This window comes from Pelobates fuscus, chromosome 2, assembly GCF_036172605.1.
Source record: "Pelobates fuscus isolate aPelFus1 chromosome 2, aPelFus1.pri, whole genome shotgun sequence".
In the NCBI taxonomy this organism is placed as follows: Eukaryota; Metazoa; Chordata; class Amphibia; order Anura; family Pelobatidae; genus Pelobates; species Pelobates fuscus.
In genome coordinates, this window is record NC_086318.1 from 10,337,339 (window position 1) to 10,355,494 (window position 18,156).

Consider the following 18,156-nt stretch of genomic DNA (forward strand, 5'->3'; position numbering starts at 1 on the left):
TTTGGCCCCAACCCTGCAGCGGATATTGTGGTGCAAGTACAAGCCGCAGTGGCAGCACAACAGGCGCTCCAGAGAAGAGGAGCTGCAGCAGCAGAGGTACCCCATAATAATAATGGGAAGAAAAAGGTACCATTTGCTGCTTTTAGAAATTTTATTGAGACTGAAGGAGTGATAGACGGGTTCCTGGCGGACTTTGAACGACAGTGTGCTTTACACCAGGTGCCCGCAGAAGAATGGGTTCCTATCCTCTCTGGGAAATTATCCGGCCGGGCCAGTGAAGCTTTTCGGGCCATCCCAGAGGAGGAACTCACTAGCTACCGGGCAGTAAAAGATGCCCTTTTGGCCCGGTACGCTGTTACGCCTGAGGCGTACCGGAGGCGATTCCGGGACAATAATAAACAGGCTGGTGATTCCTATGTGGAATGGGCATGCCGGGTACACCGCACGGCAGCCCACTGGATGACAGGGTGCCGAGCGGTAACTGGGGAAGAGGTGCTGCAAGTGTTCCTGCTAGAACACTGCTTTGACAAGTTACCTGCAGGAGTTCGTGAGTGGGTCAGGGACCGTAAACCCGCTACCTTCCATGAAGCTGCTCGTCTGGCTGACGAATACACTGATGCCCGTAAGCTCGATCAGACAGCAGCCAAGGTCCCTGCCCGAGTGGAATACAAACCGGCAGCACCTCCAACCACCAACATATATCACCCCCCAGCACAACGTACCCCCGCTATGCCGCCAGCAACCAACCATGGGCAGTCAGCCCGATTCAACAAACGGGGTTATTCCAACCAGATCCAGTGCTATGGATGCAAGCAGATGGGACATAAAAGACCAGAATGCCCCTTAAACAGTGCCAACCAAGCACAGTCCTGGAGAAACCCAGCCGGCGGAGCCCAGCAGCCACCTCAGCCTTCTGCTCACTGCCTTGAGCAGGAGGAGTTTTGGGGTTTCCTTCACGAAGCAGACCCAGTACAAGCAGCTCAGCAGGACAACCGCCAACACCACAGGCAGACCGTTAAGTTGAATGGGAAAGAGGTCACTGGTCTAAGAGACACCGGAGCTACTATGACCCTGCTCCAAAAGAACCTGGTTTCGGAACACCAACATACCGGGAATACTGTAGCAGTAAGGGTGGCAGGAGGCGCCGTGTTCCGCCTGCCTGTTGCCCGGGTTCATTTGGACTGGGGAGTGGGAGCTGGACATGTGAATGTGGGGGTTATGAAGGACTTGCCTGCCGATGTTTTGCTGGGAAATGATTTGGCCCCTCTGATTTCTGCCTATGCTACTATGGGACCTGGCGAAGCCAATCCAGTGACTACCCGTGCTCAGACCCGTGCTGCTGGAACCGGCCCACCTGCTGCTGAGACCCAGGTAAGAACCGATTCCCCGACTGACACCCCAGGGCAGACGTTAGCTAGTTGGGATTCCCCAGAGGAGTTCGGGAGGGAAACCCAGACAGATCCATCTCTCCAGAGGTATAGGGGCAGAGCAGACACTGGAGAAGAAGGAGCAGAGGGGGAGCGGTATGAGTGGGTGGGGGACAGGTTATATCGGATCCCTAAGCCGTCCCAGAAAAGTGTTGCCCCTCCGCCGAATCGACAGCTGGTAGTGCCCGCGAAATACCGGCGGGAGATTCTGCGGATAGGGCATGATGTTCCGCTAGCCGGACATCTAGGGTCCCGCCGCACAGGCCATAGGATTATGCAGAATTTTTTTTGGCCAGGGATTAACCAGGCTGTGCGGATATATTGTAGCACGTGTGACACTTGTCAACGGGTAGGGAAGCGGGGGGACCACCCAAAAGGTAGGCTTATGTCAATGCCTATTATTGGGGAGCCTTTTGCCCGCATAGCTGATATTGTGGGTCCACTGGCCAGGGCTAGTCCATCTGGTAAGAAATACATTCTCACCGTGGTGGACTATGCCACTCGCTATCCAGAGGCAGTAGCGCTGTCTAACATAGAGGCAGAGACAGTTGCTGACGCCCTGGTTAGGATTTTTACCAGGGTCGGGTTCCCTAAAGAGATCCTCTCTGACCAGGGAACCCAATTTACCGCTGTGCTCACCCAGCAGCTGTGGAGGGTATGCGGCATTAAACCGATACTTAGTTCCCCATACCATCCACAGACTAACGGTCTCTGCGAGCGATTTAATGGCACCCTCAAACAGATGCTGAGGACCTTTTCTGACACTTGCCGAGACTGGGAGCGATTCCTGCCTCATCTGTTGTTTGCTTACAGAGAGGTGCCCCAGGAATCTACTGGGTTCTCCCCCTTTGAGCTGCTTTATGGGAGAAGGGTCCGCGGACCCCTAGATCTCATTAGAGGCCACTGGGAGGGGGAGACGGAGCAGGAAGGGACCCCCATAGTGCCATATGTTCTGGAACTTCGGGACCGCATGGAGAAACTGTCTCTGATGGTAAGAGAGAACCTCCAGGTGGCCCAGGGGAGACAGAAGGAATGGTACGATCAGGGTGCCCGGCAGCGAGTATTCCAGGTTGGGCAGAAGGTACTAGTGCTCAAACCTGTGAAGGCGAACAAGATGCAGGCATCTTGGCAGGGCCCGTATAAAGTGTTAGCTCAGGTGTGTGATACTACCTACCTTATAGCCAGCTGTTCAGATGACAGGATCCAGCGATCCTTTCATGTGAACATGCTAAAGGAGTATCAGGAACGACCTGAGGATGTAGCTGCAGTATGTGCCCCCGCTGCAGACGATACCGAAAGCTTACCCTTACCCGACTTATTAGCAAGAGGTGCCCAGACGGATCTGACTGATCTCGTACAGCTAGGGGACAGGTTAAGCCCCGCAGAGAAGGGACAGGCGAAACAGCTTCTGTGGGAGAAGCAGGCGACGTTCTCCCAAGAACCCGGCTACACTACCCTAGCTGTACATAAAGTAGAGACCCCTGGACAGAACCCCTTACGACAGCCCCCTTACCGTATCCCTGAAGCAGTCCGAGAAGGAATGCGGAAGGAGATAGAGGAGATGACCCAGCTTGGGGTCATCGAGCACTCCGATAGCCCTTGGGCCTCCCCTGTAGTCCTGGTGCCTAAGAAAGATGGGACCACCCGGTTCTGTGTGGACTACAGGAGGCTCAACGAGCGGACCACCACTGACGCCTACCCGATGCCACGGGTAGACGAATTATTAGACCGCATTGCCAGGGGACGCTATCTGACCACCATAGACCTGTGTAAGGGCTACTGGCAGATTCCCCTGGCCAAGGACGCTATCCCCAAGTCGGCTTTCGTCACCCCATTTGGCTTATACCAATTTAAGGTTATGCCGTTTGGGATGAAGAATGCCCCAGCTACCTTCCAACGGATGGTGGACAGGCTCCTTGATGGCTTCCAGGAATTTGCTTGTGCATACCTGGATGATATTGCGATCTACAGTGAGTCCTGGGAGGAACACCTGGTGCACGTAGGGGTAGTACTGGATAAAATTCGGTCCGCTGGCCTGACATTGAAGCCAGAAAAGTGTCATCTAGGCATGGCTGAGGTACAATACTTCGGTCACAGGGTGGGGTGTGGGAGCCAGAGACCAGAGCCAGCCAAGATAGAGGCAGTAGCGAACTGGCCCACACCTATCACTAAGACCCAGGTATTGGCCTTCCTAGGGACAGCAGGGTATTACAGACGCTTTGTCCCCGACTACAGCTCTATAGCTAAACCCCTGACAGACCTGACTAAGAAAAACCTCCCTAAGCAGGTCCTGTGGTCTCCAGCTTGTGAAGCTGCGTTTCAAGCACTTAAGCAGGCTCTCGTGAATGCCCCGTCCTGGCTGCCCCACTTCCTAATAAACGTTTTCTCGTCCATACAGATGCTTCCATGTATGGACTGGGGGCTGTGCTAAGCCAGGTCGGGGAGGATGGAGGAGAACACCCTGTCGCATATCTCAGTCGAAAGCTGTTACCCCGGGAAGTGAGTTATGCGGCAGTGGAGAAAGAATGTTTGGCCCTGGTCTGGGCATTGAAAAAATTGAGTCCCTATTTGTATGGACAGGAATTTTCCCTTATCACGGACCACAATCCCCTTGTCTGGCTTAACCGGGTCTCAGGAGACAATGGTAGACTGCTGCGGTGGAGTTTAGCATTACAACCATATAACTTTACCATCAGCTACCGACCCGGTAAGCAGAATGGTAAGCAGAATGGGAATGCAGATGGGTTATCACGGCAAACCGACGTTCTTGCTACCTCCTAGTCCGGCAGGGCAGGGCCCGTATAAAGTGTTAGCTCAGGTGTGTGATACTACCTACCTTATAGCCAGCTGTTCAGATGACAGGATCCAGCGATCCTTTCATGTGAACATGCTAAAGGAGTATCAGGAACGACCTGAGGATGTAGCTGCAGTATGTGCCCCCGCTGCAGACGATACCGAAAGCTTACCCTTACCCGACTTATTAGCAAGAGGTGCCCAGACGGATCTGACTGATCTCGTACAGCTAGGGGACAGGTTAAGCCCCGCAGAGAAGGGACAGGCGAAACAGCTTCTGTGGGAGAAGCAGGCGACGTTCTCCCAAGAACCCGGCTACACTACCCTAGCTGTACATAAAGTAGAGACCCCTGGACAGAACCCCTTACGACAGCCCCCTTACCGTATCCCTGAAGCAGTCCGAGAAGGAATGCGGAAGGAGATAGAGGAGATGACCCAGCTTGGGGTCATCGAGCACTCCGATAGCCCTTGGGCCTCCCCTGTAGTCCTGGTGCCTAAGAAAGATGGGACCACCCGGTTCTGTGTGGACTACAGGAGGCTCAACGAGCGGACCACCACTGACGCCTACCCGATGCCACGGGTAGACGAATTATTAGACCGCATTGCCAGGGGACGCTATCTGACCACCATAGACCTGTGTAAGGGCTACTGGCAGATTCCCCTGGCCAAGGACGCTATCCCCAAGTCGGCTTTCGTCACCCCATTTGGCTTATACCAATTTAAGGTTATGCCGTTTGGGATGAAGAATGCCCCAGCTACCTTCCAACGGATGGTGGACAGGCTCCTTGATGGCTTCCAGGAATTTGCTTGTGCATACCTGGATGATATTGCGATCTACAGTGAGTCCTGGGAGGAACACCTGGTGCACGTAGGGGTAGTACTGGATAAAATTCGGTCCGCTGGCCTGACATTGAAGCCAGAAAAGTGTCATCTAGGCATGGCTGAGGTACAATACTTCGGTCACAGGGTGGGGTGTGGGAGCCAGAGACCAGAGCCAGCCAAGATAGAGGCAGTAGCGAACTGGCCCACACCTATCACTAAGACCCAGGTATTGGCCTTCCTAGGGACAGCAGGGTATTACAGACGCTTTGTCCCCGACTACAGCTCTATAGCTAAACCCCTGACAGACCTGACTAAGAAAAACCTCCCTAAGCAGGTCCTGTGGTCTCCAGCTTGTGAAGCTGCGTTTCAAGCACTTAAGCAGGCTCTCGTGAATGCCCCGTCCTGGCTGCCCCACTTCCTAATAAACGTTTTCTCGTCCATACAGATGCTTCCATGTATGGACTGGGGGCTGTGCTAAGCCAGGTCGGGGAGGATGGAGGAGAACACCCTGTCGCATATCTCAGTCGAAAGCTGTTACCCCGGGAAGTGAGTTATGCGGCAGTGGAGAAAGAATGTTTGGCCCTGGTCTGGGCATTGAAAAAATTGAGTCCCTATTTGTATGGACAGGAATTTTCCCTTATCACGGACCACAATCCCCTTGTCTGGCTTAACCGGGTCTCAGGAGACAATGGTAGACTGCTGCGGTGGAGTTTAGCATTACAACCATATAACTTTACCATCAGCTACCGACCCGGTAAGCAGAATGGGAATGCAGATGGGTTATCACGGCAAACCGACGTTCTTGCTACCTCCTAGTCCGGTCATCCCCAAGTTGACCCGCTAAAGGGCCAAGCCGGGTCTGCCGGAGTGTTCCACAAGGGGGGAGCCGTGTGACGAACCCTGCTGCATAGACCTGTATTGCTGGTTCGTCTGTTTGCATTGGATTCGTGGATTTCCTGTCCGTATGCTGTTGTTCGTACGTTTTCTAAAGTACCGATTGAAACTACCGAACATCGGCCACCCAGGAGAGGAGTGTGCGGCCCATTAACACCTTGACCACAAATTAGAACGTTGTGGTTAACCGCAAACACCTCTCCATTCCATTCGTACGGGTGGTCGTCGTTCGTATGCCGAACACGAGGCGGCGGCCATTTTGGACACGAGGCGAATCAGCGGTGTTCGGTGCAAAACCCATGGATCTAAAAACGGACTCTTTATCTACCGAACACCGCTGGAGACGGCCGTCTCCCCTTCTATTCCCTTGGAGGCATACGAACACTGGTCCGTTCGGGAGTTTCTTTCATTCGTATGAACTTACCCAGATAGCCGTCCCATGGAGTCATTCGTATACCGAAGGACTTATGAGAGACTTTGACTCCATGGCGATTGGACTGTGTACATCGGACCTGAGCGCTATTCGGTAGGAATATGCCCTCAGATTCAGGCTATCTGGGGATACGTTGCACGAACACTATATATTCGGTACTTCTGATTTTATGTATTTTATTGCATTTTTTGTGTTTGGTTTTAAAATGGCGATGGTTCCTATCCTCGGAGTTAATTAGGTTTCTCCCTAATTATCTCCAGGATAGGAACAGATGTATTATGGGTAAAATAGGAAGGGTTTGTGTTATAGCCATTGTGATTGGCTACTGTTTAATATATTTTACAGTCTTCCACCAGGTCCCCTAGGGGAGTGTCTACCTGGTGGAGACCTGCATAAATACTGGGCAGGTAGCCCCCATTAAACACATTACTGCTTGACCTTCAAGACGGAGCTTTGTCTCGTTTGTGGAGGGATTGACTATTGGGACAGCGTTTTCGTTTATTTCTAGCTGTGGAAGGATTTCGGATGGATTGCTGATCGGGAGTTACCGCATTCGTATGCTCCGTTCGGGAGTTTTATGATCGGTTATACTGGAATTGCATTTCTGGAGAAAGGGGATTATCGACTAAACGGCGGCTTCACTCTCCAGGCGGTGAGTGTCTTAACAAAACGTAACAATGTGCTTGAGTAAAATAAATACCTTATAAAATAAATACCTTATAAAATAAATACCTTATACAGCTCACTAGACTTATGCACAGCAGAAAATTTTGGTTTGGTAGAATAACTTTGTCTGAAAATGTATTTTTGTTCTGGAAGTCCAATAGTCGTGAATATCATCCAGACAATATATTGAGGAAACCCATTCAGCCAACCAGACGGTGACATCGCTGCTGTGGGTCCGGGGGGCAGGGGGCAGGTAAAGGTGAGTTTAACTTACCTTAATCTGTCCCTTGCGGGCACCACCATCTTCTTCCCCTTCTGCTCTTGGCACTTTAGCATGTTCAAGAGTGCAGCTGTAATAACCTTAATCAACTTTTGTCAAACAAATTAAAAACAAAGACCACTTACCAGGTCAAGAGGTTGATTTTCGAAAAGGGAGTGGGAACAATACGTTAGAAGGATTAATTTTAGGGAATCCAAGAGAGTCGTTTAGGTGATAATCCGGGTCGGCAACAAATGAGTAGTCGTTAAGGGAAAATCCAAGGGAGTAGTCAATCCGGTCAGGTAATGAAGGAGCAATTAGGTAATATTAGAACGGTCAGAAAGGAACCTAGACGATAAGAATAGGTGTCAACTGCACACGGGAATTAACACATTCATTATGCGCGGAGGCATTGACGTTGAACGTTTAAATACGTAGGGGTAGAGATGAAGTTCTGAAGAACCATTAAAGAAACCGTTACAACAGCATTGAGATCTATGGAGGGTCCTGCCATAGACAGAGCCAATTCCAAGCGGCTGTCACTGGCGACGCCTGGGGGATTACCACTTCTAGAGGATGATAGCTCCGCCCAGTATCTAGAATTGTGAGCCGTAGGAAAAATACTGAGAGAAAGTAGTCCTTAAATCTTTTAACTCGTTGGATTTTCAGTGAACTCCAACACAGTCAATATGAGGATTTCATAAAGATTTATCTTAGAAAATACTCGCTCTGAACGGCGATTCTCAAACTAGTTTTCAAGACCCACCAACGGTTTAGGATTTAGGGATTAAACATTAAGAATTTAACAAACACTGGTAGCTTTTGAGTCAGGCTGACAAATTATTATTATTGCAAATCTTCATACTTCCATTTTTCCTGCTTCCAACACATGAAATTGAAGAACTTGCTGTTCACTTGCTGCCCCTGACAGGCTCCGTTGTAACGATATAATCGCCGTTATTCACTTCACCTGAGATGTGGCTACACACGATATTAGCTATAATATATTCAGCTTAGTTAATAAGTAATATGGCAGCATAGTGTAAGATAAGACATAGTCATTTTACATGATTTCTGTTCATAGAATATTAAGGAAACCGATACACTTACCATCATAAGCTCTTTGAAGGACTACACGTCGTCCATCAACTCTAGCGGAAATCAAGTGGGAGAAATGCTGTCCGTCTTATACATCCTGGGAAACCTGACTGAAGCGGCTGTGCAGTCGAATTTCCGTTTCAATGTGGACACTGTAAAGGTGAGTGGATGGTGTCCGTATAATAACGCACTGTTTGACCACGGTGTTGGTTCCAGAAACAATGAACTGTGGGCAAATTAAGGAGTTAAAGAATGTATTCCAAAGTAGCCAAGTCAGGAATAAATGGAATTTTAGAATGTTTCCACATTCTGTTTTGGATTAATTTCTGATTTTACAATATAGTGAATAGACTTGTGTACCTCCTGTTATCTGTAACACTGGCTGGGAATGATGTGAATTGGAATGAATGTTTATCAGACTGTGGGATGCCAAGTACCCTAGTTGTAAGAATTACCTACTCGTTCTCGCCCCACACCACTGAGCTAGCCAACCCCTCCTCCCATATAGCTGGCCTTTAAGGGACTCCAAATATGTATTTGGAGTGTCCCTTTATTTAATTTTATTAAAAAAAAAAGTGCAGATTTGAATAGAAATTGGCAGTTTTATAAATAAACCTTGTTACACACCCCTGGCTGTCAGTCAGATAACTGATCCTGTTACTTCCTGGTTCGGTTAGCTCAGTGGAGATAAATTCGAGGCAGCAATTACCCAGAGCACCTGCCTTGCACAGACTTCCCATTGAGCTGCATTGGGAGGTCTGTGATTGGACAGTCACAGAAAGTATGGGCGAGGTAAGAAGGGGAGGGCTTGCAGCAGACAAGCTGTTTTTAGATATACCTGAAATAATAATAATTAAATAATAATAAAATGTATAAACAGTGATTTCTTTTTATTTTAGCAGTGGAGTGTCCGTTTAGCTTGTACTCAGTAGAGGAGGACATTGTGGAATGTAGAAATCATTTTGTCGCCCATGAACTTCGCACCGTACATTGAATATCTTTTTAAAATGTCTGTCTTTTTATGGGTGTGAATTTGCACTTCGTGTTGGATTTTCACAACCACAATATGGTGCCTTAATTTCTAGAATTAAATCTCAATAATATGTTGTTACTTGGTTTATTTATCAGCTAAGGACACATGATATAAAAATCTCCCTGCTCTGCCTACGTAATAAGCCCAGGTGGATATACTGTATGTGTATTCTTGTTCATTGGCCAACTTGTGCTTTATAAATAATTTCCAAATAATACATCTAATTTCCATTATTTTCTGCAGAACGTCGGATACATAGCCAACCAGCTTTTTAGTGGCCTTTCTACTGCGCCCACGACGAGTGTAAATAATAATCTGGGTCCACAGCTCCTGGGTCGTCTAGAGAATATACTTGCTGAGATGGAAGTCACAAATGAATCTTTTAACATATATTATGGGAACGTGGACCTCCAGTGCTCTGTGGCTTCTTGCGATGACATGGATAATGGGGCTGTTTTGGTACTTGACTCTAGTTCCAGTGTATCATTGCCACATTATGATGCTGAGCAGGACAATCCAAATGGTTGTCTTGTAAATGTATTGTCCATGTCTTACACTCCAGAACATGGAAGCTTTAATGCTGAATATGGCAATCAAGAAAGCGTTTCTCAGACCTATTTTGTGGCCAGTAAGATAGTGACACAAGTTTTCATTTTAAATAACCGGAATTATCATGATGTCAACATCAACTTAACCTTTACTTGCAAAAACAAAACATGTAACAAAACGGCACTGTGCGTTTTCTGGGATTTTCTCTCTAATACGTGGTCATCAGAAGGGTGCAACACAGAGGTCACCGGTGGAATCACCAGCTGTGTCTGCAGTCATCTCACATCCTTTGCAGTATTAATGTCAAATTCAGTTCTCGATGACCCATTCCAAGCTAACATCCAGGATATCATCACCAAAGCTGGCCTTATCATTTCCATAACGTCCCTAGTTATCTGCATCACATTTCAAATAATTCTCTTAAGTCAATCAAGTAACATTATGGCTTCCTATAGACATATCTGCACACTAAACATATCTGTTTTTTTGCTAATAAGCAACATTTCTTTTTTAGCTTCTAGTTTTCTCGACCCAGTTGTACAAAAGGATATATGTGTTGCTTTTACCTTATGTACACATCTTTCCACTCTGGGCTTCTTCTGCTGGACCTTGGTCCAAGGACTTTTCTTGGCATGCAGATTAGTGTTCGTTTTCCACCATGTTACCAAGAGAGAATTCATGTCCCTCTCCATAGTATTTGGATATGTGTGTCCCATCATTATAGCAACAGTCACCTATCTGGTGTACTCGCCAAATAATAATTACCGAAAGTACAATGCATGTTGGCTGGATGGTAATTCTGGGGCTTCTCTGGCATTTACTGTCCCAATAATAATAATTATGAGTGTAAATTTCCTGGTACTGATTGTAGTGATACAGAAACTTCTCAGACCGTCCATTTCTGAGGGAAGCAGTGAGGATGTGGAGGTTGTGAAGAAACTGGTGAAAGCAGTCGTCTTTTGCACGCCTCAGTTTGGGTTGACCTGGGCTATCGGTATTCCGATGTTTGCAAATAACTCCCTGGTTTTACAATACATGTTTGTACTACTGAATCCACTCCAGGTCAGTAAATATTTAATAACTATTGATCAACTGTCTATTTTGGGGAAAAAATACTTGATAAAAGTATAGCATATTAAATAAAAAACAAGACTTCATTAATATGATATACACATCTAGCTATAGTAATCTATCAGGCCTGGTATATTCACTTTTAAAGGTTAAAATGGGTTGTATCATCCATGATGACTCTTGGTACCAAACTTAGAGTTTCCAAATAATTTAACACAGTTATAAAAACATTCCAAATGAATTATTGACAGAAGTCCCTATTAAAGTCTACAGGAATATTTGTAGATAAATCATTCGGAAAGGTTTTGTAACAGTATTGAATAATTTGGAAGGCTTATTAAATCGAGGTGTTCATTTGCAGGAGATTACCTTTTGCTTTGGGGGAGTTTTACTTGATACACAGTTGCATTCATGAAGGCAAAAAAAACCTGCAACAGCCCATCATGTTTGGAGAATAACTATTGGCACTAAAAGATATGAACATTTTAAAAACGTTTACTTCCTCTGATACAGGGGGAAAGTTTTATTGTATTCCACTAAACTACTGGTAACAAATATTTTGTGCGCATGTGGTTTACCAGCTCTACATGAGGCTAAATTAGAGGGTGGTAGTCTTGTCACAAGATATTGTCAATTTCTCCTGATGGGTATTCTGCCTTGATCCTACTAGTCTGAAGCAAACCAATAGCAAAGGTTAATAACTAGTAACGGCTCAAACCCTTCTACACAAGGGACTAATGTGTTGGCCAATTTAGGTATTGCAGCCCTTTGATAACAGTTACTAATCTTTAAGAAGCAATGCCCACCATGGAGTCCAAGATAATGGCAACATGTAAGCATCAATGTAAGCTGGATTAGCTTCACATAGGTGAAGATCAAAGAAAGATCCAGGCTGTTGATGAAATACAAGAGTATGCCCATTACAGAGGCACTGGCAACCAGACTGAGCAGATGCACCAGAGAATAAACGCCCTGTTTACCAAACAACCATCCAAGTATTTTACACTGCTGCAGGTTAACCACAACATAGCCACCTAAGACCCACCCAGAGCAAAGACTGAACAGTAGCACAACATCAAAGCCCAGTGGCTACTAGACCTGAAAGCAGATCACTGCATGCTCTCAGAACAGGAACCAGTCACCATCACAGCAAAAACACTGGAATGTCTTTCGGGCTAGATTAGTGTGGACAGATGGCAAAAGAGGGAAGATGACCAGAACAGATGTAGTTAAATTACTTAGGTCAAATAGGAGATGTAGAGAATCACTACAAGTACTACAAACACATGGCAACCATGGGGAAGAGACAAGGAGGATAGCAACATCCACGTACACCCAGAGAGTCAGACAGGTTCTGAAGTCCCAGGCCAATGAAAAGAACAAGCTCCGAGCAATCAACACATATTCCTTATCAGTAACCAGGTATCCAACTGGAATAATAACCTGGCAGGTCAACATGGCTGTCAAGACCTTAAAATTACTCACTATGAATAGTGAAACTATACACCAGCCGCAAGGAAGGAGATCGGGGCCTGATGAGTGTAAGGGTCACAGTCCTGGATGAAACACAGAGCATCCATAAGTACATCACAAATATGGCTTGGATGGATATGGGAATGCCTGAGACAACAACAGATAGAGCATGCAGAAAAAGGGGAGGTTCCATGGCAAGACAAACCTCTCCATAGGGTGTGCAAATAGTGGATGCGGCTCACATTACCAAATCTTACCAATGGTAAGGCAGGACTAAAAGACAGCACTGAGGCATTAATCCTAGCAGCACAAGAACAGGTACTCAGAACCAGATCAATAGAAGCTGGAGTCTACCACACCAGGCAAGACCCAATGTGCAGATTGTGGCATGCTAGTTTCTGGAATTGTGCACCAAGGTATCTGTGCAGAATATGGGCCAGACCTGCCTAAGTCCAGATGGGAGATACCACAAAGGGTAGTTAAGAATGACAGGGCTAAGATCTCGTGGAACTTTTAGATCCAGACAGACAAGCTAGTAGTGGCCAACCAACCTGACATTGTGTTGGTAGACAAGGAACGAAAGACTGCAGTTGTGGTGGATGTGGCAATACCCAGTGACTACAACATCAGTAAGAAGGAATACGAGAAGGTGAACGAATACCAAGGACTGAAAAAAGAGATAGAGAGGTTGTGGAAAGATAAGGCAGTAGTAATCCCAGTTGTGATAAGAGCACTCTGGGCTGTGACTCCCAAGTTGGAATAGTATCTTCAGCAGACTCCATGTGGGACATCTGAGATCACTGTCCAGAAGAGTGCAGTTCTAGGCAGTAGTGTATTTTGGATATGTGCTGCCATAGGTATGATGAAATGTGGGCACCCCCAGGTATGTGTCTACCGCAAGGCAAACAAAGCAAATACCTTGTTTGCCTCGTTTTATGGGAGCCCAACAGCTGGCCAGCTGGCCACCTTTGGGCTCCCCGGGACAGGCGGCCAGTTGTTTCCCAGGCGGGCGGCAAGGGAACTCTTTCCCCAAGCTCTCTCTGCTCTCCGCAGTAATGCCAGGAGCCGGAATATGACGTCATATTCTGTCTCCTGGCATCACTCTGCGGCGCACAAGGGAGCTGAGCAGAGAGAGTTCAGGGGAAAGTGCTCCCTCGTTGAGAACTTAGAGCGCCCGCTCGCACATCTGGCCGCCTTTGTTCCCAGCAGCCCCACTGGACCCCAGGTGAAAAATCCACCCAGCTATCCCAAAAGTAGGGAGGCTTGGTGGATTTAAATTTAAAAAAATAATAATAATAATTGTGAGTGTGGGGAAATGTGTGTATGTGTGTGTCAGTGAATGTGAGTGAGTGTGAGTGTCAGTAAATGTGTGTGTCAGTGAATTTGAGTGAGTGTGTGTGTGTTTCAGTGAATGTCTGTGAGTGTGTGTGTTTCAGTGAATGTGCGTTTGTCTGTCTGTCAGTGAGTGTGTGTCCAGTGAATATGTGTATCTGAATGATTGTATGCGTATATAAGAAACAATTTTAAAAAGGGGGGGAAAGAGAAATAAGAGAGGGAAATACTCGCCTCCTGTCATTACTAAAATTAAGATTATAGGTACACCATGTTAGCATAATCTACAATTTTATCACATGACAGGAGGCTTCATATTTGCATTTTTAACGCTAATCAAGAAGAGAAAAAGAAGCATGGGAAAAAGGACGAAAATAGAAAACTGGAAATGTATTTTCCCAAGACCAATCCGCCGACCGCATGATGACGGTCACAGATGCACCTGACATAAAAGTGTGTGTAGCCACCAACCCCCGTACGGAATGAGCTCCGAAAGACGCTCCCATCGTACCCATCTTGCGAGAGTAGTCATAGGCACCGGTTTGTGTGGTTTGGCATAAGACACGAGAAGTTGACCTGATTGGGAACCCCGTAAAGGTTTAGTAATTTCTACGTAGCGCAGCAACATCCTGACCACACAAAGGTGTGGGGCCGCAGGAACAAACGGGTAAAAGACCGTCGCCAAATTCGTCTTAGTACGTCTCGTGACCAAAAACAAAGCGCCTTCCGGGGTAAAGGACAAACCGTTTACGTCAAATGCTCTAACGTCCGCTACTCAGAGTTTCGCCGAGAGTTGGCGCAAAGACAAAGATGTATTGTACGTCCATTTCCGTAAAAATTGCATGACCACCTCAACATCCCAGAGTCTGGAGTATTTTGGAGTCAGTGGGCGTGATAGATGTATACCTCTCAGTAGTCTGCAGATCAAAGGATCTTGACCCACTGGGAGACCCTGAACCGGAACACGTGCAGCCGAGATCGTGGATCGCGTGACATTGATGGATCGATATGAACGTACTAAGGAGAAGGAATGTGATAAAAAAAATGTAAGATTATAGGAACAGGTGCTGTAAAGGGATTAAGATCCCTCTCCAAACACCAGCTAGACCATTTGTTCCAGGCTGTGAGATAACAGCATCTGGTGCCAGGTGCCCATGAGTCCCATAATAGATCCTTAGTGGCCTATGATAATCCATCTGTTGACCAGGATCCCCTAAAATCTTTCATGCTACTAGTTCCAGGTGTTCTTGTAGGATGAGGGGGTAAGGTTCCCCCGGCCGGTTGGTCAGCAGAAGTGGAAAGGACGGTATGAGGAGGGGATGGTCGCACGAGAATTCCAGTAGATCCGGGAACCATGGTAGGCTTTGCCATAGGGGTGTCAGTAAGAGTAAGGAGCATCCTTGAGTCCGTACCTAATGGATCACCCGTGCCAGCATGGAGAAGGGGGGAAAGGCATAGGCTCCCTGTTTCGGCCAGTTCTGGAGAAATGCATCCACTGCTTCGTATTTCGGGTCTGGTAGCCAACTAAAGAACTTGTGAAGTTGTCGGTTGGTCCGAGATGCAAAGAGGTCTATAATCAGTGGACCTCTGAGATTGAATAGAGTATTGAATATTGTTTAGTTGAGACGCCAGTCGCTGCTGTCCGTCCAATGTAGAGAGTACCAATCCCGGTAGGTATTCTGCTTTCAACGTGATATTGCAGGATAGGCAGAAACTGTAGATGTCTTTGGTCACCTCTGCCAGCACCTGGGATCGAGCTCCTCCCAGGCTATTTATATATTGGACTGCCGAGATGTTGTCAGTATGCAGCAGTTGGACAGGTGACTGGACATACTGCGTATGGCAAAGGTGCCCTCTATCAACTCCAAGCAGTGGATGTGCAAGTCCATTTCTCCTTCCAACCAGGGACCACCTGTAGAGGATCCTGCACAATAAGCTCCCTAGCCCCATAGGCTGGCGTCGGATTCTAGAATGAAATCTGATGTGGGACCTAATATGGCTTTCCCGTTCCAGGCTTGCATGTGGAGGAGCCACCAACGAAGTTCCGTCCGAACTTCGTCCGTGAGGGGAATGCAAGGAGCGTGCTTTCAAACGTTGCATAGCTCTGTAGTGCAGCGGTCCCGGATATATCGCCTGAATGAAGGCTGATAGGAGTTCCACAACTCGTACTAGGAGGCGCAATGGAACGTGATTCATGCGTAACACTTTGCAAATTTCTTTCCTCATGGCAGCGATCTTCTTGATCGGCAGTCTGAGCGTACAGGAGGTTGAGTCTATCTTGAACGCCAGAAATTGGACTACTTGAGAGGGAATCATCGTGGACTTGTCTTGATTCAACATGAAACCCAGGGATTCGAGGAAGTCTACGACCAATTTCGTCTGCGATCTGAGTCATGACGGTGTGTCGCAAAACAGTAGCAAGTCGTCCAAGTAGATGATACATCTTATTCCTAGCAATTGAAGACGGACCAAGACCGGCTTCAGGAGTTTCGTGAAACACCACGGTGTCGAGCTGAGTCCGAACGGGAGACACGTGAATTGGCATGTTTGACCGTGCCATTGGAAGCATAGCAACTTGCGACAGGATAGAGCCAGTGGTACCGAAAGTTAAGCGTCTTTGAGATCCAATCGAGTGAACCAGTCGTCCTTTAGGAGTAGATCATGAAGCAGATGGATCCCTTACAAGTGATGGTATACCACAAAATAGTTGAGTTGCCACAGGTTGATGATGGGATGAAAGTCTCCTGTCTTCTTCTGAACTAAGAATATGTTGCTGAAGAAGCCGTCGTCTTCCTGCGCATGTTTTACCGCGCCTTTGGAGAAAAGGGTTCAGACTTCCTCATCGATCAGCAATTCGTTGTTTGCGGATGTACGCAGGGGTGGTGGTGGGTGTGCCTGGTACGGTTGTGTATGAAATTCGATCACGTATCCTCGTACCGTCTGTAGGATCCAGGCGTCCGACAAGATCTCTTCCCATTTCTGTAAATAAAGGGAGAGCCTGCCTGCAGTCAAAGCAGAGACATTGGTATGAGGGTTTGGACTCACCTTCGGAGGGAAAATGTCCTCATCCTCTTCCTCGTTAACCTCTGGTTCTGTCCGCACCTCTGTAGTAGTTTGGTGTCCATGAGGTTGATGTCGGGTAGAACGACGATGAAGGACAGTTTGGTTTGGAGCACTAATTCCAGAATCAGCTGGTGGCTCTGATCCTCTGCCAACCAGCCCGCCCAAAAACACCCCGGCCTGGAGGTGGGCGAAACACTTGTCTCAGAGAGCTGTAGTGGTTATTGTGCCTGGATTGTTTCTTTAAATGATCTGCCAGTGCCGCTTCTGAGATTATGTTCCTCTCGAGATTCAACTTGGCCGCCATGCGTGAGGACCCAGTGGGAAGAACTCCCGAGGGTCCAAATGAGAGAGTAAGATGAGGGGAAAAGCTGTCGCTCGCGCACCTGCCCCCCAGTTAGTGTGTAAGGAGAGAAGAGTGCCACGGTTTATTGGTTAGTAAGATGATTAGGTATAAGGATGAAGGGAGACCCCTGAGAATATAAAGCCCTGGAAGTATTGAGAAAAACAGGTGACAGGCAAAGAATCAAAGAATAATAATAATCAATATACCAGCAATAATAACACAATGTAAGAGAGTATTATCAGGAGCAAGTACTCTGACCTGTGCCTCTGCGTGGAGCAGCAAAGAAAGAGGAAGAATTGGGGGCTGGCCTATCTTATATATGGGATGTTACTTATTTTTGATTGGTTTAAACTTACTTGATTGATCTGTGCTGCTGGAGATTTATATTAAAGAAAGTTATGCAAATATGAAGCCTCCTGTCATGTGGTAAAATTATATAATATAATAATGTGTGTGTCGTCTGTCTTACTACATTCTGACTAAAATAACATTCTGTCCATTTTACCCTGCAGGGTTTCTTCATCCTCCTTTTTTCTTGTTTGTTGGATAAAAAGGTGCGTAACTTGTGCTGTCAATACAGAGAATATTGTAGTGTTTCTCAAGTCATTTGCTTTTTTTTTATTGTGGTATATTTTAAAGTTCTTCAGCCCTAAAGGACTTAAAGAGGGACTCTAGGCACTAACTACATCAGCTCATTGAAGTGGTTAAAGTGTCAGTAGTCCCCTGGCGTCACCCTTCTAATCAGCGTTAAACTGTTTTTAATGTTGTGACGGCCACCCTGTGAGAGCAGGAGTTTCTGCCGCCAAAGATGTCCTTTTCCCATAGTATGAAGAGTGCTGAAGTATTCCCAAGCATAAATCCAAGCGGTACAGAAGCCGGTATAGCTGGTATAACAGGTCT

General features: G+C 47.0%; 1 protein-coding gene across 1 annotated transcript in view; it reads left to right on the forward strand.

Moving 5' to 3' along the window:
• The window catches only part of LOC134586066 (mucin-4-like), a 63,586-nt gene that overhangs the window by 40,996 nt on the left and 4,434 nt on the right, over window positions 1-18,156 (forward strand). Inside the window, exon 6 of the mRNA XM_063441576.1 lies at window positions 8,379-8,552. Within this exon, the coding sequence (XP_063297646.1) occupies window positions 8,379-8,552 (174 nt within the window). The remainder of the gene's footprint in view (window positions 1-8,378; window positions 8,553-18,156) is intronic.